This window comes from Teleopsis dalmanni, chromosome X (genome assembly GCF_002237135.1).
Source record: "Teleopsis dalmanni isolate 2A chromosome X, ASM223713v2, whole genome shotgun sequence".
Taxonomy (NCBI): domain Eukaryota; kingdom Metazoa; phylum Arthropoda; class Insecta; order Diptera; family Diopsidae; genus Teleopsis; species Teleopsis dalmanni.
This window is the reverse complement of record NC_051848.1, coordinates 96874855-96900290: the sequence shown is the minus strand read 5'-3', so window position 1 is coordinate 96900290 and position 25436 is coordinate 96874855. Positions and strand designations below refer to the sequence as shown.

Sequence of the window (25436 nt, the reverse complement as noted above, 5' to 3'; positions counted from 1 at the left end):
ACACAAATCTTCGTCCAATTAACCTTTGGACTCACCCCATTGAAGTGGCCAGGTTTCTCCGGCTGGATCCAGGATGATGATTTATATATACCTCTTCCCTACTCTTCCTCCTCCTTCTCCTTCATTACCCAACTAACTTTTATCCTATTTCCCTACGCATGTAATCGTCTTGTGTTTCCTTTCATGTTTATCTGCTTACAGGTCCTGCGGCTTATAACACCAACAACATATGGCCTGCTCCACTGCCGTAGTGAGTTGGCTCGTTACGCGTATGGAGTTGTAGCATATGATGGTTACAACAAACTGGAAAATTTTTCTTGCGGCCCTATTCGTACTTCTATCACCCCAGTTTCTGTGATAACTATTCAAGTCTTCAGTAAGGAATGTGGGTAAGTTGTTACTGATCAGTGTTGCTAGGTCCATTAGGTAGGTTTTCACGTTTGGCGGTGTATAAACTGAGGTAAAGATGATATTATCCGTTGGGCATTTAAGTAGTAGCTTCGAGCGATTGTAAGTTGTTAATTCTGAGGTAGTGGTTGATGTTTCTCCTAATAAGGATAGCAGTGCCCCTCCTCTTCTTTAGACCATGTCTGATATGTTAATGATGTAGTTAGGGATTTTTAGCTGCATTAAGGGTTTAAGGAAAGTCTATTGCAGAACCATATTGTCTGTTTCGAAATCATGAAGAAATTGTATAACTTCCTGTTTCTTGTTTGTTATGGAATTTGCATTACAGGTCACAACTTTCATGCGATGTAATCTTGATTCAGGTGACCTCAAGACTGGTGCTAGACTGCCTTGATAAGCTAAATTTGCTTGGCTAATTAAATCAGGTGTCGATTTTTTGGTTACCGCGACATACTGGCGTACGCGGAAACGAATACACGGACAAACTAGCCAGGAAAGGAGCAGCTACACCGATGTTGGTACTAGAACCTTCTTGTGTACTAGGAAATAATACGCTACTTTCTTTCATAAAAATAAAAGAGAACAGAAATAAAAAGGATAATTGGGATAATATACTAGGATTGAAACAATCCAAATCACTTATTGGTACCTATAACAATAAGTGATACCAGGATTGTATGAACCTACCAAAGGAAAAGCTTAGAATCATTACAGGCATTCTAACAGGGCACTGTAGATTAAAACACTACCTTACAATACTGGGGATACTTACGGATGCAAACTGTAGATTCTGTGAAGAGAATAAGGATAATTCAATATTTTTATATATATAATATTTTGTATAAACATATTAAATTGTTTTAATAAAGTTTAGAAATACAATAAAAATCAATCGTAATTGTTATCACTCTTATCGATTAGTTTGGGTGAAAAGTGCAGAAGCTAATTCACACAAAGGGCTATCAAGCTAAACCAGATTAAGGATCTATAATAAGTTATTACTATATTATGTGTCGTTCACACACAATTATCTGTACAAAGGATTAATATCCATCTTAAAAATATTTCAAATAAAATATGTTATTTTTAAATAAAAATTGAAATCCTTATAAATGAAAAAGCAAGAACACAATATAATTATCATAGTTTTTCAAAAAGCGTTCCCACAGTTGTACTTCATTAAATTTATTAAACGAACAAAGTTTCATGTATAACAATATATACATACAGTATATATTTTTTATATAAAAAATTAACCTAAAATAGAGTTTTGTATTCAAATAGAAGTACTATTAATTTTTATTTAATTTTATTTCAAGTTTTTCATATTGTACAGTATTATTCGAATAACATTAGAAACAGTTTTTTAATTATTTTTAATTTTTAGCGATCAACGTTCATTTAAGTAAAACACTGATCGATTTGAATCAAACATTGCGGTTATTTAAGATGTAATGTGAAAAACAAAATGCAATGTTGTGGTCAAGTTACTAAGTTAACTGTTTCTAAGTTAATCTTAAAAATGAGTACCACTACGGTGTACTGTGTTTAAAAAAAGGATTAAAATGACTACCCATTTTAAAATCTTTACCACGTCTTTTTTTCATCTCGTCAAAGCGATTGGACATTCCGTATAGTTCTTTTGGAACTGCTTGGCCAGCTTCTTCCAAAATACGAATGAGATCCTTTGCAATAGCCCAATCCGAGCGTGTTATATAACTTATGGCAGTGCCGGTTCGCCCAGCGCGTCCAGTTCTACCAACACGATGAACATACTCCTCAATGTTACGCGGAAAATCAAAATTAATAACATGACTAAGAAAAAAAAATTTTTCACAACTTCGGTTTTTAATACTACTAAGCACTTACGTGATGTCTTCAATGTCTAAACCTCTTGAAGCAACGTCTGTTGCTATTAAAATTTGTATGTCACCTGAGGTTAGATCAGCCAGTGCTTGTTCTCGATCGGCCTAAAGAAAATTTGTTTGAGTTTATAAGAATCTTATGCACAGAGGCATTACTCTAATAAAACTAATGTATTATGTACCTGATCACGAGAACCATGTATACATTGTGTTAACAGGCCTTTCAGAGATAAATCACTAGACAAGTCGTCAGCACGAGCTCGTTTAGAACAGAAGATAATAACTTTATCGCTTGATTTAAGGTTTTTTAAAAATGTCAGGACCTGTAACAGGAACAAATACATTTTTCTTCAAAGTTTTCTTTATTTAACTTTTCAAATAATATTACCGTATTAAATTTGTCCGCATCATCCACGAGTTCTACATTTTGAGTCACAGAATGAGTGGCAGTTAAATCAAGTGAGCCAACCCATACCTGTATAGGATTGTTCATATAGGTTTCGGCCAATCTACTAACACATGGTGGCCAGGTGGCACTAGTCATGACGGTCTGCCTGTCAGGGCGTATGTCAAGTAGAACTTTTCGAATCTGTGGCTCGAAACCCATATCCAGCATACGGTCCGCTTCGTCTAATATTAAATATGTAACCGATGTAATATCTACAACTTTAGCTTGAACCAAATCATTAAGACGTCCAGGCGTACAAATTATGCATTCAGCTCCTTCTCTGAAATCTCTAATCTGGTCACGACGACTGCCACCACCATAAATACATACACTGAATAAGAATTTCATTATTGCTTATTTTTTTATTCATTTGTTTTAAATTATTTCTTAACTTACGCTTTTATTCCACGGAACGAGTACTTGTTAACTTCTTTTGCTATTTGCTGTGCTAATTCGCGTGTTGGAGCTAAAATTAATATATTTGGACCATTGCGTTTCGCACGTGGTGTAGTCTGTCCATCAGTATGAATCAAAGCAGGAAGCAGAAATGCTAAAGTTTTTCCAGTTCCTGTTTGGGCAATACCTATCATATCCTCGCCTCTCAATAATATAGGCCATGCTTGCTTTTGTATAGGAGATGGTTCCGTAAAGTTTTGTTTCTTCAACTCATCAAGTATATCAGGATAATCTTTGAAACAGTGGTCGAATTTGTATATTGGTTTCGGTATATCAAGACACATTTGATCTTCACTTGTTTTTAAACGTGAAACAATTATATTGTTGTTTACTAAACGCATTTCATTGACTTCTTCCTCTGTCATAACAGCGATTTCCTTGACTTCTTGATAAAAATTTTTTCTCAGCTTTGGAAGATGCGCCCACTGCAACTTACGATATTCTTCCTGTAATAAAAAATATTTCATATGGGCAAAACAAATAAATCGATATCTTCATTTGTGGATTGTTAATATTTTTCTTACAACTTTTCTATTTAGAGATTCCCAATCGATAGGCTGCAATACTTCCTTCTTTTCAGTACCACCAATACATACATTTTTTGTAGGTAGACTTAATCTATTTTCGCCATTTTCTCCCTAAATAAATTTTATTATGAGCTACTATATTATATCCATACGCTCGTTGTATGTACGTCATACTTACAGATTTCGGAGTTGCAACCTGAATATTGTCATTTCTGGAAGAAGCACTAAAACGAGGCACGAATGATTTTTTTTTAAATTCAACTTTGGGATTGTGAGAAACTTCGTGATTTTGAGATGAAACATTTTTATTTTTATTTTTATTTTTATATTTCTGATCAGAGTGTTTTATAATTTCCAAAATGTATTTAACGGCATCGTCAACATTTTTTCTATTACGACCTTTCACAGTTACTATATGGTTGTCACTATTTATATGTACATTGACGTTGAACTTTGTTTTAATGCTTTTTATGTTGGAGCCGTTTAGGCCAATTATGGCACCAATGTAAGCTGGGTCAGTAGGAAATTTTTCTATAATCTCATTCAAATTGGACATGTTTGCACTTAAAACTCCATACACATTCCTTTTAGGTGGATCATCATCCCACATTATTTCCAAATCATCCATTTTGATGTCAGCAAAACCTACAAAAAAGAATACCTCAATATTATATTCATTTTTACACAAAACCAACTAAATTTCAAACATTCAAATTGAGCCAATTTTCACGAAATCACGAATTCACGAATTCACGAATTTACGAATTCTCAATCATATCAAATGAAACGGTTTTTGAAATTAACTATTAAAAGTAGAAATATGTGTTCTTATAAGGATTATTGAGAGATAAAGCAATGCCAGTTTTTTGTTTTTGATTTGTATGTTGAAAATCATACTGTCACTTTCTTAAGTCTCATCACGCAGTGGCTCTATTGTTTCTTGTGACTTTTACTGAAATTCATTCTTATATAAAATGGTAATATGTGAAATGCAGATTTTATTTTTTGCAAATAGGGTCACATAACCTTAAAAACACCATTGCTCAAAGAAACAAGTATTTTTAGAAAATTTCAAGATTAATTGAAAATATTTAATTGAAAAAAGTTGCACATATATTCGATTTGAAGTCCCGCATTTTATGAAGCAAAATACATACCAGTAATAAAACTAAAACCGAAACTTAATCGAAAAAACACAAGCCAAAAAACGATTCGACCACCGACGCGTCTCTTGAAAAAGTAATTAATGTAGAAGAAAACTTGTTCCGTTCCCGTTCTTTCAAAATTAATATAAGTATATTTGGCAGCCCATACACAGATTTGCTTGAGATTGATGCAACTATATAGTAATTTGGTTTATGCTTTATGTGCACAAACCAATTTCACAAAGGAATATTCATTTGAAATGATTACACAATCCGATTGGCACATTATTTAATAATGTAAAAAATCCACATACAATTTTAATACTACATGTGTTCAATAATAAAAATTTTATCAATGTTCTGGCAATTTCGTATGACTCATTGCTGACGTTTCTTATTAATGAACCGGTCAGCATTCTGATAAGAGCGTCTCTTTATATAATTATACACCTATACCTCGGTTAACAGCCATTTCGTGCAACAGTAGACTCGATTAACGATCTAGCCGTATTTCTGACAGTGTTTCGCTTAACAGTGAAGAAACCGATAAATATGCCTTTTATAATGCAAGCAATGGCTGGTTTAATGATCGATATGCCAAAAAGTTTTCTGGAAGAAGTACAACATTATAAATTCTATTGTAAACACAGACAACAGTGCATTCACACAGTCTCGTTTAGCCGGTTTTGCACATTATAATCACTAATGAGTATGATATACCATACAAAGAGCTTTCATTAAAAAGGAGCTCATTTACTACAAATCAGCACATTTAAGACCAAAAATGTCGAACGCAACCCTTAAAACTAATGGTTGATTTGCTTGTTTGTTTATTTAAAATCAGGAAAGAACAGCAGTGAGTTAGAGTTTCGAGAGAGGCGCCATCCAACTAAAAGTATTTCCATGTATTAAAAAGATTACTGAATAATTTATTTATACATACCATTACAAAATCAGTATGCAAAAGTATTTCAGGTATGTTTTTACAAATTTGTATCGGTTTTTTTAAAAAAATGAACTTGTCTATTAATCACAACAGGGCCCATCATGAAATGAAGCATCGTTACTGCCGCCATGCTCATCTCCACGTCCATCGGCAGATCCAATATGATCTTCACATACATCGCTATATCCAATATCTATGTCGGATGACTGTGAAACACCTGCAAAAGAAAGAAATAAAGATAATATAAATGAAACTCTTTTGCAACACTTTCAGAATCTGATAGATGTGGAGAACCGTCACATCGCACTGCAAAAATGCACAGACGCAAGGTTTTTGAATTTAATGGAAGCAAAAAATGTTGCTTTGTCGCGTATCGCATCATCAAAGGAAAGAGGCTTTCCATATACCCGGCTCACTGGAGACAATGACTCAAGCGATGACTATGTATATTTGTTGCGGTCAACTGCTATTATATATTATAATTTCTATTACCATAATATGTTGAAGCCAGTTGAGTCAGTGCACTTAAGCACTTTTACTCTCTATTAACTGCGAGGTTTCTGCAAAACCCCTCTCTACGCCCTAACTGGATTATTGTATATCTCTTCATCAAACTAAGCAATAATTAACCTAAGATCTGCATACTTCTCTGAGGAGCCCGTAACCATTCTAAGATTCGATAACGCGGTGTTAGTAAGTCTGTCAGTTTTCGTAAATAATTTCAGGTCCATATCCTTCATATATTTTTTGAACGGATCAATCTTAATCTTGATCAATCTTATCACTTCATCAGACTTACCAATAATTACGCTTAGATCTGCATACCTCTTCGAGGAGCCCGTAACCATTCTAAGATTCGATAACGCGGTGTTAGTAAGTCTATCAGTTTTCGTAAATAATTTCAGGGCTCTATCCTTTATGTAGTTTTTGATCGGATCAATCTTGACGTCTACATGCTCTTGAAATGTTTTGCTTATGTTGAGAGCACATTTATCCAGGTGTAGCATATACGTGTCGTCAGCGTATAACACCAAAATCGATGGACCTAACATTGGGATATTAGATGTATAAATGTTGTAGAGAGTGGGAAAAATGGAGATCTCTGAGGAACCCCTGCTTCTGATTGACGAGAGATTGCTGTTGATTTTCGTGCGAAAGGATCTCTCACGTAAGAAGCTGCCGATGATTTTAGTTGGCCTGCCTGGAACACCTAGATCAGACATTTTACTATCAGGCCATCATGCCAGACCTTGTCAAAAGCTTTATAAATATCAAAAATGATCTTTCCAGTCGACTTTCTTCCACTAAGGGCTGTTTGAATCATTTCCGCCGTTCTAGCTAGTTGAAGTGCCTTGGACAGGTCATTATTATCCGGTTTAGGGAAGACAATGACTGTGGCCAGCTTCCAGGTCTTAGGAAATTCATCTAGCCTGAGCATACAATTAATAATGTTAGTGATAAGCTGGATTGCGTTCTCTGGCAGGTTACGTAGGCATCTGTTGTTAATTATATCATGGCCAGGTGCCGACCTAATCTTCAATCTCGCTATAATTTGGGAGATTTCTTCGTTACTGCATACTGCAGTGCCATCATCTGGCTCCTGATCCAAAATATTATTTGCCTCCTCGGAGATGCGTTCTTCTTCCTCTGAGTCATATTCTAAGTCTTCATTGGGCTGGAATTGAAGTTCAAGGGTGTCTGTGAAGGTCACGGCTTTTTCTAAATCTGTATATACCAAGCCTGTTCCTCTATGGATGGGTGGTATTACTGGTTTACGCTTCAGGCTGAAGTATTTATTTATGACCCAAAAGGCTGTTCCAAGGCCGTTGAGAAATTCACCCTATTTCACGTTTTTAAATATATAAATCTTTTTCCTGATTTCATTTGAAGGACGGTTGGCCTCCCTTCTGCTCTCCGGGTCACAAGTTATTTGAGTAAATTTCCGGATTCTATTTTGATTTCTAATCATGTTTTTAAAAGGCTGCGGTAAGTTAAAATAACTGTATGGTTTCCTATATTTGAGGGTGGAGCTATCAAAGGCATGCTTTAATAGATGGGCCAGGTTCTGTATACAGTTATCCAATTTTTCTAAGGCTTCTGGATGGTTTTTGATGCAGCTAACGTCTACTAAGTTCTTGAGCGCGTTCCAGTCGCTGGTAGATAACGTAGGGGTCATAGTGTTCATGGGACAGTTTATGGGAAGAATGAATAGAACCGGTTTATGATCAGAGTCTAGCTCATCTAAAACTTTCATATGCACGGTATAATCTAGGTTGGACATGCCGAGGTCTATTATATGGCCTTGGCATGTCTATTATATGGCCTGCTTGGTTCCACAAACGGTCGAGTCTACGTCCCGGAGCCACTCGTCATCAACGACGACCAAGAATCGTTTAACATCCCCCAATAGGACTCCTCAAGTGATTGGAATCCTGCTTTTAAAAGAGCTTGCTGTCCTTCAGCACCTCTACATAGACAATCTCCTTCTTCGTCGACCTTTGGCAGTCCTTCTCCAACCAATGCCTCTTCTAATTCTCCTACCACTTGGCTTTACACTGTGTGTAAAAGAGTAATCTCTAGGAACACCATCTCCGTCCGTTGCAATTCTTGTAATGGCTGGTGTCACCTTAGACCTTGCTCCGGATTGGTCTCGCATCATGGTTGGAATTCAAATTTCATTGGCAATTGCTGCCAAACTCCGCCTATTATTCCACCACAAAACCACTCACACCTGCAACGCACTAGCGTAGTCTCCGTAATTAATTGTTCATCCCCTCTCAAAATTCTACAGTTCAACTGTAATGGTCTAAGAAGGAAACTATTTGAAATTGCAGCATTCATGTTCTCCAACAACATTGCAGTAGCTGCACTGCAGGAGATTAAACTTTTGCCCAACTCCCCTCTCTTTCCCCCCTCAGGCTTTACACTTATTCGTAAAGGTCGACCTAGAGGCGCAGGAGGTGGCGTTGCTTTTCTGTTGCGGGATTCTACATATCATTTTGAGCTTTCTTTGCCCTCGTCTAATGACGAATACTTGGAGATTATAGGGTTAAAAATTTTCATTGGTAGGTCTTTAAGGTTCCTTGAACTAATCAATATATATTAGCTACCCAACTCTAGCTGCCCTCCGCAGCACACCCCAAATATTTCACATCTTCTAGATGAGGACTCGCGTTTTGTTCTGGGTGATTTGAATGCACACCATTCCCTCTTTTAGTGTTCTAAATGAGAACTCCTCCACTAGGGTAACGCCAACTTGTTCCAGCTCTCCTGATGTCAGTCTCGCAAGCCCTCTGCTTCTCGCTGCCTCGAATTGGAGTGTTGATATAGCTTTAAGCTCTGATCACACTCCCATCACAATTTCTATTCCATCGATCGAGGTCCTCACTGCGGCTGACAAGAAAACCTACAGGAATTTCAAAAAGCGAATTGGGCCCTTTTCAAAGATATTTCAGAACGCGACTTCAGCAACAGTTCCCTGTCCTCTGATTTGAACAAGGCAGAGAAACAATTTCGCAGCATAATTATCAAAGCTGCCGCCACAGCCGTCCCAGCAGGTAGAATTAAAACCATTAGACCAGGTTTTCCTAGTGACGCTGTGCCTCTTGCTGAAGAACGCGGCAATCTTCGAAGATTGAACCCAACCAATCCACACATAAAAATCCTGAACAATAACATCCGTAAAATGGTGGACGATTATCGTCTTAGTAAATGGAAGGAACATTTAGATAATTGCGACCTCCAAAATGGTAAATTGTGGACTACCATTAAAGCACTTTCTAATCCTCCCTCTTTACTTCCTGGGCTAAAGAGGAATTCTTGACTCTGCCCATAAATATCGGTGAAATCAGGATCCCTACCACCACCAAACCTAAAATCCTGGGTGTCGTACTCGACAGTATGCTGACTTTTTCTGCACATGCGTCTGCTATGTGTGACCGGCTGAAATCGCGTAATAATGTGTTAAAAGCTCTCGCAGGTTGTTCATGGGGCAAAGATAAAGAAACCCTACTGAGTACATACAAAGCAATAGGACGTCCTATTGCGGCCTATGCAGCTCCAGTATGGACCCCACAACTCTGCGAGATGCAATGGACCAAAATCCAATCATGTCAAAACACGGCATTACGGGTTGTAACTGGTTGCCATAGCATGTCGCATGACGACCACCTTCATGCAGAATCAAAAATGCTTCTTGTAAAAGAGCACAATTATCTACTGTCCAAGCAATATCTTCTCGCGTGCCACATAGATGGTCACCCCAATGGCGTCATGGCTAGTAGTGCCTTCCCTTCTAGATGCATTCGTCGATCTCTCCTTTCTTTTAATAATTCTATCGATACCTTTTGCAACGGAGCTAACATCAGTGAGGTCGAATATAAACGTGGACTTACGGCTCTCAACACACCGATGCAGTATCTTCTTCTAGACCTGGGTTGTCTGACAACAAGGTTTTTAATAGGTCTCCGCCTGAAATCTCCTCGGATGAACGCTCTCTTCCTCGTGCAACAAGAACTGTTCTTGCTCAATTGAGATCAGGACATAGCCGAGTGCTAAACAATTACTTGTCTCGCTTAAATACGTCCATCCACAATGTGTGCCCCAACTGCAGTTCTTCTCCCCATGACGTCGCCCATCTGTTTTCATGTATTTCTGCACACACAAATCTTCGTCCAATTAACCTTTGGACTCACCCCATTGAAGTGGCCAGGTTTCTCCGGCTGGATCCAGGATGATGATTTATATATACCTCTTCCCTACTCTTCCTCCTCCTTCTCCTTCATTACCCAACTAACTTTTATCCTATTTCCCTACGCATGTAATCGTCTTGTGTTTCCTTTCATGTTTATCTGCTTACAGGTCCTGCGGCTTATAACACCAACAACATATGGCCTGCTCCACTGCCGTAGTGAGTTGGCTCGTTACGCGTATGGAGTTGTAGCATATGATGGTTACAACAAACTGGAAAATTTTTCTTGCGGCCCTATTCGTACTTCTATCACCCCAGTTTCTGTGATAACTATTCAAGTCTTCAGTAAGGAATGTGGGTAAGTTGTTACTGATCAGTGTTGCTAGGTCCATTAGGTAGGTTTTCACGTTTGGCGGTGTATAAACTGAGGTAAAGATGATATTATCCGTTGGGCATTTAAGTAGTAGCTTCGAGCGATTGTAAGTTGTTAATTCTGAGGTAGTGGTTGATGTTTCTCCTAATAAGGATAGCAGTGCCCCTCCTCTTCTTTAGACCATGTCTGATATGTTAATGATGTAGTTAGGGATTTTTAGCTGCATTAAGGGTTTAAGGAAAGTCTATTGCAGAACCATATTGTCTGTTTCGAAATCATGAAGAAATTGTATAACTTCCTGTTTCTTGTTTGTTATGGAATTTGCATTACAGGTCACAACTTTCATGCGATGTAATCTTGATTCAGGTGACCTCAAGACTGGTGCTAGACTGCCTTGATAAGCTAAATCTGCTTGGCTAATTAAATCAGGTGTCGATTTTTTGGTTACCGCGACATACTGGCGTACGCGGAAACGAATACACGGACAAACTAGCCAGGAAAGGAGCAGCTACACCGATGTTGGTACTAGAACCTTCTTGTGTACTAGGAAATAATACGCTACTTTCTTTCATAAAAATAAAAGAGAACAGAAATAAAAAGGATAATTGGGATAATATACTAGGATTGAAACAATCCAAATCACTTATTGGTACCTATAACAATAAGTGATACCAGGATTGTATGAACCTACCAAAGGAAAAGCTTAGAATCATTACAGGCATTCTAACAGGGCACTGTAGATTAAAACACTACCTTACAATACTGGGGATACTTACGGATGCAAACTGTAGATTCTGTGAAGAGAATAAGGATAATTCAATATTTTTATATATATAATATTTTGTATAAACATATTAAATTGTTTTAATAAAGTTTAGAAATACAATAAAAATCAATCGTAATTGTTATCACTCTTATCGATTAGTTTGGGTGAAAAGTGCAGAAGCTAATTCACACAAAGGGCTATCAAGCTAAACCAGATTAAGGATCTATAATAAGTTATTACTATATTATGTGTCGTTCACACACAATTATCTGTACAAAGGATTAATATCCATCTTAAAAATATTTCAAATAAAATATGTTATTTTTAAATAAAAATTGAAATCCTTATAAATGAAAAAGCAAGAACACAATATAATTATCATAGTTTTTCAAAAAGCGTTCACACAGTTGTACTTCATTAAATTTATTAAACGAACAAAGTTTCATGTATAACAATATATACATACAGTATATATTTTTTATATAAAAAATTAACCTAAAATAGAGTTTTGTATTCAAATAGAAGTACTATTAATTTTTATTTAATTTTATTTCAAGTTTTTCATATTGTACAGTATTATTCGAATAACATTAGAAACAGTTTTTTAATTATTTTTAATTTTTAGCGATCAACGTTCATTTAAGTAAAACACTGATCGATTTGAATCAAACATTGCGGTTATTTAAGATGTAATGTGAAAAACAAAATGCAATGTTGTGGTCAAGTTACTAAGTTAACTGTTTCTAAGTTAATCTTAAAAATGAGTACCACTACGGTGTACTGTGTTTAAAAAAAGGATTAAAATGACTACCCATTTTAAAATCTTTACCACGTCTTTTTTTCATCTCGTCAAAGCGATTGGACATTCCGTATAGTTCTTTTGGAACTGCTTGGCCAGCTTCTTCCAAAATACGAATGAGATCCTTTGCAATAGCCCAATCCGAGCGTGTTATATAACTTATGGCAGTGCCGGTTCGCCCAGCGCGTCCAGTTCTACCAACACGATGAACATACTCCTCAATGTTACGCGGAAAATCAAAATTAATAACATGACTAAGAAAAAAAAATTTTTCACAACTTCGGTTTTTAATACTACTAAGCACTTACGTGATGTCTTCAATGTCTAAACCTCTTGAAGCAACGTCTGTTGCTATTAAAATTTGTATGTCACCTGAGGTTAGATCAGCCAGTGCTTGTTCTCGATCGGCCTAAAGAAAATTTGTTTGAGTTTATAAGAATCTTATGCACAGAGGCATTACTCTAATAAAACTAATGTATTATGTACCTGATCACGAGAACCATGTATACATTGTGTTAACAGGCCTTTCAGAGATAAATCACTAGACAAGTCGTCAGCACGAGCTCGTTTAGAACAGAAGATAATAACTTTATCGCTTGATTTAAGGTTTTCTAAAAATGCCAGGACCTGTAACAGGAACAAATACATTTTTCTTCAAAGTTTTCTTTATTTAACTTTTCAAATAATATTACCGTATTAAATTTGTCCGCATCATCCACGAGTTCTACATTTTGAGTCACAGAATGAGTGGCAGTTAAATCAAGTGAGCCAACCCATACCTGTATAGGATTGTTCATATAGGTTTCGGCCAATCTACTAACACATGGTGGCCAGGTGGCACTAGTCATGACGGTCTGCCTGTCAGGGCGTATGTCAAGTAGAACTTTTCGAATCTGTGGCTCGAAACCCATATCCAGCATACGGTCCGCTTCGTCTAATATTAAATATGTAACCGATGTAATATCTACAACTTTAGCTTGAACCAAATCATTAAGACGTCCAGGCGTACAAATTATGCATTCAGCTCCTTCTCTGAAATCTCTAATCTGGTCACGACGACTGCCACCACCATAAATACATACACTGAATAAGAATTTCATTATTGCTTATTTTTTTATTCATTTGTTTTAAATTATTTCTTAACTTACGCTTTTATTCCACGGAACGAGTACTTGTTAACTTCTTTTGCTATTTGCTGTGCTAATTCGCGTGTTGGAGCTAAAATTAATATATTTGGACCATTGCGTTTCGCACGTGGTGTAGTCTGTCCATCAGTATGAATCAAAGCAGGAAGCAGAAATGCTAAAGTTTTTCCAGTTCCTGTTTGGGCAATACCTATCATATCCTCGCCTCTCAATAATATAGGCCATGCTTGCTTTTGTATAGGAGATGGTTCCGTAAAGTTTTGTTTCTTCAACTCATCAAGTATATCAGGATAATCTTTGAAACAGTGGTCGAATTTGTATATTGGTTTCGGTATATCAAGACACATTTGATCTTCACTTGTTTTTAAACGTGAAACAATTATATTGTTGTTTACTAAACGCATTTCATTGACTTCTTCCTCTGTCATAACAGCGATTTCCTTGACTTCTTGATAAAAATTTTTTCTCAGCTTTGGAAGATGCGCCCACTGCAACTTACGATATTCTTCCTGTAATAAAAAATATTTCATATGGGCAAAACAAATAAATCGATATCTTCATTTGTGGATTGTTAATATTTTTCTTACAACTTTTCTATTTAGAGATTCCCAATCGATAGGCTGCAATACTTCCTTCTTTTCAGTACCACCAATACATACATTTTTTGTAGGTAGACTTAATCTATTTTCGCCATTTTCTCCCTAAATAAATTTTATTATGAGCTACTATATTATATCCATACGCTCGTTGTATGTACGTCATACTTACAGATTTCGGAGTTGCAACCTGAATATTGTCATTTCTGGAAGAAGCACTAAAACGAGGCACGAATGATTTTTTTTTAAATTCAACTTTGGGATTGTGAGAAACTTCGTGATTTTGAGATGAAACATTTTTATTTTTATTTTTATTTTTATATTTCTGATCAGAGTGTTTTATAATTTCCAAAATGTATTTAACGGCATCGTCAACATTTTTTCTATTACGACCTTTCACAGTTACTATATGGTTGTCACTATTTATATGTACATTGACGTTGAACTTTGTTTTAATGCTTTTTATGTTGGAGCCGTTTAGGCCAATTATGGCACCAATGTAAGCTGGGTCAGTAGGAAATTTTTCTATAATCTCATTCAAATTGGACATGTTTGCACTTAAAACTCCATACACATTCCTTTCAGGTGGATCATCATCCCACATTATTTCCAAATCATCCATTTTGATGTCAGCAAAACCTACAAAAAAGAATACCTTATATTTATATTCATTTTTACACAAAACCAACTAAATTTCAAACATTCAAATTGAACCAATTTTAACGAAATCACGAATTCACGAATTTACGAATTCTCAATCATATCAAATGAAACGGTTTTTGAAATTAACTATTAAAAGTAGAAATATGTGTTCTTATAAGGATTATTGAGAGATAAAGCAATGCCAGTTTTTTGTTTTTGATTTGTATGTTGAAAATCATGCTGTCACTTTCTTAAGTCTCATCACGCAGTGGCTCTATTGTTTCTTGTGACTTTTACTGAAATTCATTCCTATATAAAATGGTAATATGTGAAATGCAGATTTTATTTTTTGCAAATAGGGTCACATAACCTTAAAAACACCATTGCTCAAACAAACAAGTATTTTTAGAAAATTTCATTATTAATTGAAAATATTTAATTGAAAAAAGTTGCACATATATTCGATTTGAAGTCCCGCATTTTATGAAGCAAAATACATACCAGTAATAAAACTAAAACCGAAACTTAATCGAAAAAACACAAGCCAAAAAACGATTCGACCACCGACGCGTCTCTTGAAAAAGTAATAAATGTAGAAGAAAACTTGTTCCGTTCCCGTTCTTTCAAAATTAATATAAGTATATTTGGCAGCCCATACACAGATTTGCTTGAGATTGATGTAACTATATTAATTTGGTTTATGCTTTATGTGCACAAACCAATTTCACAAAGGAATATTCATTTGAAATGATTACACAATCCGATTGGCACATTATTTAATAATGTAAAAAATCCACATACAATTTTAATACTACATGTGTTCAATAATAAAAATTTTATCAATGTTCTGGCAATTTCGTATGACTCATTGCTGACGTTTCTTATTAATGAACCGGTCAGCATTCTGATAAGAGCGTCTCTTTATATAATTATACACCTATACCTCGGTTAACAGCCATTTCGTGCAACAGTAGACTCGATTAACGATCTAGCCGTATTTCTGACAGTGTTTCGCTTAACAGTGAAGAAACCGATAAATATGCCTTTTATAATACAAGCAATGGCTAGTTTAATGATCGATATGCCAAAAAGTTTTCTGGAAGAAGTACAACATTATAAATTATTATCTATTGTAAACACAGACAACAGTGCATTCACACAGTCTCGTTTTTAGCCGGTTTTGCACATTATAATCACTAATGAGTATGATATACCATACAAAGAGCTTTCATTAAAAAGGAGCTCATTTACTACAAATCAGCACATTTAAGACCAAAAATGTCGAACGCAACCCTTAAAACTAATGGTTGATTTGCTTGTTTGTTTATTCAAAATCACGAAAGAACAGCAGTGAGTTAGAGTTTCGGGAGAGGCGCCATCCAACTAAAAGTATTTCCAGGGCCCATCATGAAATGAAGCATCGTTGCTGCCGCCATGCTCATCTCCACGTCCATCGGCAGATCCAATATGATCTTCACATACATCACTATATCCAATATCTATGTCGGATGACTGTGAAACACCTGCAAAAGAAAGAAATAAAGATAATATAAATGAAACTCTTTTGCAACACTTTCAGAATCTGATAGATGTGGAGAACCGTCACATCGCACTGCAAAAATGCACAGACGCAAGGTTTTTGAATTTAATGGAAGCAAAAAATGTTGCTTTGTCGGCTATCGCATCATCAAAGGAAAGAGGCTTTCCATATATCCGGCTCACTGGAGACAATGACTCAAGCGATGACTATGCATATTTGTTGCGGTCAACTGTTATTATATATTATAATTTCTATTACCATAATATGTTGAAGCCAGTTGAGTCAGTGCACTTAAGCACTTTTACTCTCTATTAACTGCGAGGTTTCTGCAAAACCCCTCTCTACGCCCTAACTGGATTATTGTATATCTCTTCATCAAACTAAGCAATAATTAACCTAAGATCTGCATACCTCTTCGAGGAGCCCGTAACCATTCTAAGATTCGATAACGCGGTGTTAGTAAGTCTATCAGTTTTCGTAAATAATTTCAGGTCCATATCCTTCATATATTTTTTGATCGGATCAATCTTAATCTTGATCAATCTTATCACTTCATCAGACTTACCAATAATTACGCTTAGATCTGCATACCTCTTCGAGGAGCCCGTAACCATTCTAAGATTCGATAACGCGGTGTTAGTAAGTCTGTCAGTTTTCGTAAATAATTTCAGGGCTCTATCCTTTATGTATTCTTTGATCGGATCAATCTTGACGTCAACATGCTCTTGAAATGTTTTGCTTGTGTTGAGAACACATTTATCCAGGTATAGCATATACGTGTCGTCAGCGTATAACACCAAAATCGATGGACCTAACATTGGGATATTAGATGTATAAATGTTGTAGAGAGTGGGAAAAGTGGAGATCTCTGAGGAACCCCTGTTTCTATAATTCTGATTGACGAGAGATCGCTGTTGATTTTCGTGCGAAAGGATCTCTCACGTAAGAAGCTGCCGATGATTTTAGTTGGCCTGCCTGGAACACCTAGATCAGACATTTTTACTATCAGGCCATCATGCCAGACCTTGTCAAAAGCTTTATAAATATCAAAAATGATCTTTCCAGTCGACTTTCTTCCACTAATGGCTGTTTGAATCATTTCGGCCGTTCTAGCTAGTTGAAGTGCCGTGGACAGGTCATTATTATCCGGTTTAGGGAAGACAATGACTGTGGCCAGCTTCCAGGTCTTAGGAAATTCATCTAGCCTGAGCATACAATTAATAATGTTAGTGATAAGCTGGATTGCGTTCTCTGGCAGGTTACGTAGGCATCTGTTGTTAATTATATCATGGCCAGGTGCCGACCTAATCTTCAATCTCGCTATAATTTGGGAGATTTCTTCGTTACTGCATACTGCAGTGCCATCATCTGGCTCCTGATCCAAAATATTATTTGCCTCCTCGGAGATACGTTCTTCTTCCTCTGAGTCATATTCTAAGTCTTCATTGGGCTGGAATTCAAGTTCAAGGGTGTCTGTGAAGGTCACGGCTTTTTCTAAATCTGTATATACCAAGCCTGTTACTCTATGGATGGGTGGTATTACTGGTTTACGCTTTAGGCTGAAGTACTTATTTATGACCCAGAAGGCTGTTCCAAGACCCTTGAGAAATTCACCCTATTTCACGTTTTTAAATATATAAATCTTTTTCCTGATTTCACTTGAAGGACGGTTGGCCTCCCTTCTGCTCTCCGGGTCACCCGTTATTTGAGTAAATTTCCGGATTCTATTTTGATTTCTAATCATGTTTTTAATAGGCTGCGGTAAGTTAAAATAACTGTATGGTTTCCTATATTTGAGGGTGGAGCTATCAGAGGCATGCTTTAATAGATGGGCCAGGTTCTGTATACAGTTATCCAATTTTTCTGAGGTTTCTGGATGGTTTTTGATGCAGCTAACGTCTACCAAGTTCTTGAGCGCGTTCCAGTCGCTGGTAGATAACGTAGGGGTCATAGTGTTCATGGAACAGTTCATGGGAAGAATGAATAGAACCGGTTTATGATCAGAGTCTAGCTCATCTAAAACTTTCATATGCAGGGTATAATCTAGGTTGGACATGCCGAGGTCTATTATATGGCCTTGGCATGTCTATTATATGGCCTGCTTGGTTCCACAAACGGTCGGGTCTACGTCCCGGAGCCACTCGTCATCAACGACGACCAAGAATCGTTTAACATCCCCCAATAGGACTCTTCAAGTGATTGGAATTCTTGTAATGGCTGGTGTCACCTTAGACCTTGCTCCGGATTGGTCTCGCATCATGGTTGGAATTCAAATTTCATTGGCAATTGCTGCCAAACTCCGCCTATTATTCCACCACAAAACCACTCACACCTGCAACGTACTAGCGTAGTCTCCGTAATTAATTGTTCATCCCCTCTCAAAATTCTACAATTCAACTGTAATGGTCTAAGAAGGAAACTATTTGAAATTGCAGCATTCATGTCCTCCAACAACATTGCAGTAGCTGCACTGCAGGAGACTAAACTTTTGCCCAACTTCCCTCTCTTTCCCCCCTCAGGCTTTACACTTATTCGTAAAGGTCGACCTAGAGGCGCAGGAGGTGGCGTTGCTTTTCTGTTGCGGGATTCTACATATCATTTTGAGCTTTCTTTGCCCTCGTCTAATGACGAATACTTGGAGATTATAGGGTTAAAAATTTTCATTGGTAGGTCTTTAAGGTTCCTTGAACTAATCAATATCTATTTGATATCCAACTCTAGCTGCCCTCCGCAGCACACCCCAAATATTTCACATCTTCTAGATGAGGACTCGCGTTTTGTTCTGGGTGATTTGAATGCACACCATTCCCTCTTTTGGTGTTCTAAATGAGGACTCCTCCACTAGGGTAACGCCAACCTGTTCCAGCTCTCCTGATGTCAGTCTCGCAAGCCCTCGGCTTCTCGCTGCCTCGAATTGGAGTGTTGATATAGCTTTAAGCTCGGATCACACTCCCATCACAATTTCTATTCCATCGATCGAGGTCCTCACTGCGGCTGACAAGAAAACCTACAGGAATTTCAAAAAAGCGAATTGGGCCCTTTTCAAAGATATTTCAGAACGCGACTTCAGCAACAGTTCCCTGTCCTCTGATTTGAACAAGGCAGAGAAACAATTTCGCAGCATAATTATCAAAGCTGCTGCCACAGCCGTCCCAGCAGGTAGAATTAAAACCATTAGACCAGGTTTTCCTAGTGACGCTGTGCCTCTTGCTGAAGAACGCGGCAATCTTCGAAGATTGAACCCAACCAATCCACACATAAAAATCCTGAACAATAACATCCGTAAAATGGTGGACGATTATCGTCTTAGTAAATGGAAGGAACATTTAGATAATTGCGACCTCCAAAATGGTAAATTGTGGACTACCATTAAAGCACTTTCTAATCCTCCCTCTTTACTTCCTGGACTAAAGAGGAATTCTTGACTCTGCCCATAAATATCGGTGAAATCAGGATCCCTACCACCACCAAACCTAAAATCCTGGGTGTCGTACTCGACAGTATGCTGACTTTTTCTGCACATGCGTCTGCTATGTGTGACCGGCTGAAATCGCGTAATAATGTGTTAAAAGCTCTCGCAGATTGTTCATGGGGCAAAGATGAAGAAACCCTACTGAGTACATACAAAGCAATAGGACGTCCTATTGCGGCCTATGCAGCTCCAGTATGGACCCCACAACTCTGCGAGACGCAATGGACCAAAATCCAATCATGTCAAAACACGGCATTACGGGCTGCAACTGGCTGCCATAGCATGTCGCATGACGACCACCTTCATGCAGAATCAAAAATGCTTCTTGTAAAAGAGCACAATTATCTACTGTCCCAGCAATATCTTCTCGCGTGCCACACAGATGGTCATCCAAATGGCGTCATGACTAGTAGTGCCTTCCTTCCTAGATGCATTCGTCGATCTCTCCTTTCTTTTAATAATTCTATCGACACCTTTTGTAACGGAGCTAACATCAGTGAGGTCGAATATAAACGTGGACTTACGGCTCTCAACACACCGATGCAGTATCTTCTTCTAGACCTAGGTTGTCTGACAACAAGGTTTTTAATAGGTCTCCGCCTGAAATCTCCTCGGATGAACGCTCTCTTCCTCGTGCAACAAGAACTGTCCTTGCTCAATTGAGATTTCAATTGAGACTCACCCCATTGAAGTGGCCAAGTTTCTCCGGCTGGATCCAGGATGATGATTTATATATACCTCTTCCCTACTCTTCCTCCTCCTTCTCCTTCATTACCCAACTAACTTTTATCCTATTTCCCTACGCATGTAATCGTCTTGTGTTTCCTTTCATGTTTATCTGCTTACAGGTCCTGCGGGTTATAACACCAACAACGTACTTGGCTAATTAAATCAGGTGTCGATTTTTTGGTTACCGCGCCATACTGGCGTACGCGGAAACGAATACACGGACAAACTAGCCAGGAAAGGAGCAGCTACACCGATGTTGGTACTAGAACCTTCTTGTGTACTAGGAAATAATACGCTACTTTCTTTCATAAAAATAAAAGAGAACAGAAATAAAAAGGATAATTGGGACAATATACTAGGATTGAAACAATCCAAATCACTTATTGGTACCTATAACAATAAGTGATACCAGGATTGTATGAACCTATCAAAGGAAAAGCTTAGAATCATTACAGGCATTCTAACAGGGCACTGTAGAATGAAACACCACCTTACAATACTGGGGATACTTACGGATGCAAACTGTAGATTCTGTGAAGAGAATAAGGATAATTCAATATTTTTTATATATAATATTTTGTATAAACATATTAAATTATTTTAATAAAGTTTAGAAATACAATAAAAAATCAATCAATCGTAATTGTTATCACTCTTATCGATTAGTTTGGGTGACAAGTGCAGAAGCTAATTCACACAAAGGGCTAACAAGCTAAACCAGATTAAGGATCTATAGTAAGTTATTACTATATTATGTGTCGTTCACACACAATTATCTGTACAAAGGATTAATATCCATCTTAAAAATATTTCAAATAAAATATGTTACTTTTAAATAAAAATTGAAACCCTTATAAATGAAAAAGCAAGAACACAATATAATTATCATAGTTTTTCAAAAAGCGTTCCCACAGTTGTACTTCATTAAATTTATTAAACGAACAAAGTTTCATGTATAACAATATATACATACAGTATATATTTTTTATATAAAAAATTAACCTAAAATAGAGTTTTGTATTCAAATAGAAAAAATATTAATTTTTATTTCAAGTTTTTCATATTGTACATTATTATACGAATAACATTAGAAACAGTTTTTTAATTATTTTTAAATTTTAGCGATCAACGTTCATTTAAGTAAAACACTGATCGATTTGAATCAAACATTGCGGTTATTTAAGATGTAATGTGAAAAACAAAATGCAATGTTGTGGTCAAGTTACTAAGTTAACTGTTTCTAAGTTAATCTTAAAAATGAGTACCACTACGGTGTACTGTGTTTAAAAAAAGGATTAAAATGACTACCCATTTTAAAATCTTTACCACGTCTTTTTTTCATCTCGTCAAAGCGATTGGACATTCCGTATAGTTCTTTTGGAACTGCTTGGCCAGCTTCTTCCAAAATACGAATGAGATCCTTTGCAATAGCCCAATCCGAGCGTGTTATATAACTTATGGCAGTGCCGGTTCGCCCAGCGCGTCCAGTTCTACCAACACGATGAACATACTCCTCAATGTTACGCGGAAAATCAAAATTAATAACATGACTAAGAAAAAAAAAATTTTTCACAACTTCAGTTTTTAATACTACTAAGCACTTACGTGATGTCTTCAATGTCTAAACCTCTTGAAGCAACGTCTGTTGCTATTAAAATTTGTATGTCACCTGAGGTTAGATCAGCCAGTGCTTGTTCTCGATCGGCCTAAAGAAAATTTGTTTAAGTATATAAGAATTTTATGCACAGAGGCATTACTCTAATAAAACTAATGTATTATGTACCTGATCACGAGAACCATGTATACATTGTGTTAACAGGCCTTTCAGAGATAAATCACTAGACAAGTCGTCAGCACGAGCTCGTTTAGAACAGAAGATAATAACTTTATCGCTTGATTTAAGGTTTTTTAAAAATGTCAGGACCTGTAACAGGAACAAATACATTTTTCTTCAAAGTTTTCTTTATTTAACTTTTCAAATAATATTACCGTATTAAATTTGTCCGCATCATCCACGAGTTCTACATTTTGAGTCACAGAATGAGTGGCAGTTAAATCAAGTGAGCCAACCCATACCTGAATAGGATTGTTCATATAGGTTTCGGCCAATCTACTAACACATGGTGGCCAGGTGGCACTAGTCATGACGGTCTGCCTGTCAGGGCGTATGTCAAGTAGAACTTTTCGAATCTGTGGCTCGAAACCCATATCCAGCATACGGTCCGCTTCGTCTAATATTAAATATGTAACCGATGTAATATCTACAACTTTAGCTTGAACCAAATCATTAAGACGTCCAGGCGTACAAATTATGCATTCAGCTCCTTCTCTGAAATCTCTAATCTGGTCACGACGACTGCCACCACCATAAATACATACACTGAATAAGAATTTCATTATTGCTTATTTTTTTATTCATTTGTTTTAAATTATTTCTTAACTTACGCTTTTATTCCACGGAACGAGTACTTGTTAACTTCTTTTGCTATTTGCTGTGCTAATTCGCGTGTTGGAGCTAAAATTAATATATTTGGACCATTGCGTTTCGCACGTGGTGTAGTCTGTCCATCAGTATGAATCAAAGCAGGAAGCAGAAATGCTAAAGTTTTTCCAGTTCCTGTTTGGGCAATACCTATCATATCCTCGCCTCTCAATAATATAGGCCATGCTTGCTTTTGTATAGGAGATGGTTCCGTAAAGTTTTGTTTCTTCAACTCATCAAGTATATCAGGATAATCTTTGAAACAGTGGTCGAATTTGTATATTGGTTTCGGTATATCAAGACACATTTGATCTTCACTTGTTTTTAAACGTGAAACAATTATATTGTTGTTTACTAAACGCATTTCATTGACTTCTTCCTCTGTCATAACAGCGATTTCCTTGACTTCTTGATAAAAATTTTTTCTCAGCTTTGGAAGATGCGCCCACTGCAACTTACGATATTCTTCCTGTAATAAAAAATATTTCATATGGGCAAAACAAATAAATCGATATCTTCATTTGTGGATTGTTAATATTTTTCTTACAACTTTTCTATTTAGAGATTCCCAATCGATAGGCTGCAATACTTCCTTCTTTTCAGTACCACCAATACATACATTTTTTGTAGGTAGACTTAATCTATTTTCGCCATTTTCTCCCTAAATAAATTTTATTATGAGCTACTATATTATATCCATACGCTCGTTGTATGTACGTCATACTTACAGATTTCGGAGTTGCAACCTGAATATTGTCATTTCTGGAAGAAGCACTAAAACGAGGCACGAATGATTTTTTTTTAAATTCAACTTTGGGATTGTGAGAAACTTCGTGATTTTGAGATGAAACATTTTTATTTTTATTTTTATTTTTATATTTCTGATCAGAGTGTTTTATAATTTCCAAAATGTATTTAACGGCATCGTCAACATTTTTTCTATTACGACCTTTCACAGTTACTATATGGTTGTCACTATTTATATGTACATTGACGTTGAACTTTGTTTTAATGCTTTTTATGTTGGAGCCGTTTAGGCCAATTATGGCACCAATGTAAGCTGGGTCAGTAGGAAATTTTTCTATAATCTCATTCAAATTGGACATGTTTGCACTTAAAACTCCATACACATTCCTTTCAGGTGGATCATCATCCCACATTATTTCCAAATCATCCATTTTGATGTCAGCAAAACCTACAAAAAAGAATACCTCAATATTATATTCATTTTTACACAAAACCAACTAAATTTCAAACATTCAAATTGAACCAATTTTCACGAAATCACGAATTCACGAATTCACGAATTTACGAATTCTCAATCATATCAAATGAAACGGTTTTTGAAATTAACTATTAAAAGTAGAAATATGTGTTCTTATAAGGATTATTGAGAGATAAAGCAATGCCAGTTTTTTGTTTTTGATTTGTATGTTGAAAATCATGCTGTCACTTTCTTAAGTCTCATCACGCAGTGGCTCTATTGTTTCTTGTGACTTTTACTGAAATTCATTCCTATATAAAATGGTAATATGTGAAATGCAGATTTTATTTTTTGCAAATAGGGCCACATAACCTTAAAAACACCATTGCTCAAACAAACAAGTATTTTTAGAAAATTTCATTATTAATTGAAAATATTTAATTGAAAAAAGTTGCACATATATTCGATTTGAAGTCCCGCATTTTATGAAGCAAAATACATACCAGTAATAAAACTAAAACCGAAACTTAATCGAAAAAACACAAGCCAAAAAACGATTCGACCACCGACGCGTCTCTTGAAAAAGTAATAAATGTAGAAGAAAACTTGTTCCGTTCCCGTTCTTTCAAAATTAATATAAGTATATTTGGCAGCCCATAGACAGATTTGCTTGAGATTGATGTAACTATATTAATTTGGTTTATGCTTTATGTGCACAAACCAATTTCACAAAGGAATATTCATTTGAAATGATTACACAATCCGATTGGCACATTATTTAATAATGTAAAAAATCCACATACAATTTTAATACTACATGTGTTCAATAATAAAAGTTTTATCAATGTTCTGGCAATTTCGTATGACTCATTGCTGACGTTTCTTATTAATGAACCGGTCAGCATTCTGATAAGAGCGTCTCTTTATATAATTATACACCTATACCTCGGTTAACAGCCATTTCGTGCAACAGTAGACTCGATTAACGATCTAGCCGTATTTCTGACAGTGTTTCGCTTAACAGTGAAGAAACCGATAAATATGCCTTTTATAATGCAAGCAATGGCTGGTTTAATGATCGATATGCCAAAAAGTTTTCTGGAAGAAGTACAACATTATAAATTCTATTGTAAACACAGACAACAGTGCATTCACACAGTCTCGTTTAGCCGGTTTTGCACATTATAATCACTAATGAGTATG

At 36.4% G+C, this 25436-nt stretch overlaps 3 protein-coding genes across 4 annotated transcripts; all 3 read right to left on the bottom strand.

Moving 5' to 3' along the window:
- Positions 1-1744: 1744 nt before the first annotated feature.
- On the bottom strand, positions 1745-5027 carry LOC119690098 (probable ATP-dependent RNA helicase DDX43). Of its 2 annotated transcripts, none has more exons than XM_038105090.1 (8): positions 4862-5027; positions 3883-4349; positions 3702-3815; positions 3118-3623; positions 2662-3052; positions 2456-2596; positions 2278-2378; positions 1745-2223 (listed from the first exon to the last, which is right to left on the bottom strand). In XM_038105090.1, the coding sequence occupies exons 2-8, from the start codon at positions 4330-4332 to the stop codon at positions 1941-1943; spliced, it is 1986 nt and encodes a 661-aa protein (XP_037961018.1). In that variant the 5' UTR covers positions 4333-4349; positions 4862-5027; the 3' UTR covers positions 1745-1940. The 2 variants fall into 2 exon arrangements, with proteins under 2 accessions (XP_037961018.1, XP_037961019.1); XM_038105091.1 differs by lacking the exon at positions 4862-5027 and adding an exon at positions 4412-4693.
- A 7171-nt stretch (positions 5028-12198) lies between these two features.
- On the bottom strand, positions 12199-15480 carry LOC119690088 (probable ATP-dependent RNA helicase DDX43). Its single transcript, XM_038105080.1, has 8 exons — positions 15308-15480; positions 14337-14803; positions 14156-14269; positions 13572-14077; positions 13116-13506; positions 12910-13050; positions 12732-12832; positions 12199-12677 (listed from the first exon to the last, which is right to left on the bottom strand). Exons 2-8 carry the CDS (start codon positions 14784-14786, stop codon positions 12395-12397), a joined length of 1986 nt encoding a protein of 661 aa, XP_037961008.1. The 5' UTR covers positions 14787-14803; positions 15308-15480; the 3' UTR covers positions 12199-12394.
- A 6178-nt stretch (positions 15481-21658) lies between these two features.
- Positions 21659-24877, bottom strand: LOC119690091 (probable ATP-dependent RNA helicase DDX43). Its single transcript, XM_038105082.1, has 8 exons — positions 24737-24877; positions 23758-24224; positions 23577-23690; positions 22993-23498; positions 22537-22927; positions 22331-22471; positions 22153-22253; positions 21659-22097 (listed from the first exon to the last, which is right to left on the bottom strand). The coding sequence occupies exons 2-8, from the start codon at positions 24205-24207 to the stop codon at positions 21815-21817; spliced, it is 1986 nt and encodes a 661-aa protein (XP_037961010.1). The 5' UTR covers positions 24208-24224; positions 24737-24877; the 3' UTR covers positions 21659-21814.
- Positions 24878-25436: the final 559 nt, after the last annotated feature.

Coding starts and splice junctions, on each gene's coding strand:
- LOC119690091 (XM_038105082.1), bottom strand. CDS start 24,207: ATGGATGATTTGGAAATAATGTGGGATGATGATCCACCTGAAAGGAAT. Junction 22,928..22,992: donor TCGTTCCGTGGAATAAAAGC/GTAAGTTAAGAA, acceptor ATTCTTATTCAG/TGTATGTATTTATGGTGGTG. Junction 22,472..22,536: donor ATGCGGACAAATTTAATACG/GTAATATTATTT, acceptor TTCCTGTTACAG/GTCCTGACATTTTTAAAAAA.
- LOC119690088 (XM_038105080.1), bottom strand. CDS start 14,786: ATGGATGATTTGGAAATAATGTGGGATGATGATCCACCTGAAAGGAAT. Junction 13,051..13,115: donor ATGCGGACAAATTTAATACG/GTAATATTATTT, acceptor TTCCTGTTACAG/GTCCTGGCATTTTTAGAAAA. Junction 12,833..12,909: donor TACATGGTTCTCGTGATCAG/GTACATAATACA, acceptor AATTTTCTTTAG/GCCGATCGAGAACAAGCACT.
- LOC119690098 (XM_038105090.1), bottom strand. CDS start 4,332: ATGGATGATTTGGAAATAATGTGGGATGATGATCCACCTAAAAGGAAT. Junction 2,597..2,661: donor ATGCGGACAAATTTAATACG/GTAATATTATTT, acceptor TTCCTGTTACAG/GTCCTGACATTTTTAAAAAA. Junction 2,224..2,277: donor TTAGACATTGAAGACATCAC/GTAAGTGCTTAG, acceptor TTTTTTTCTTAG/TCATGTTATTAATTTTGATT.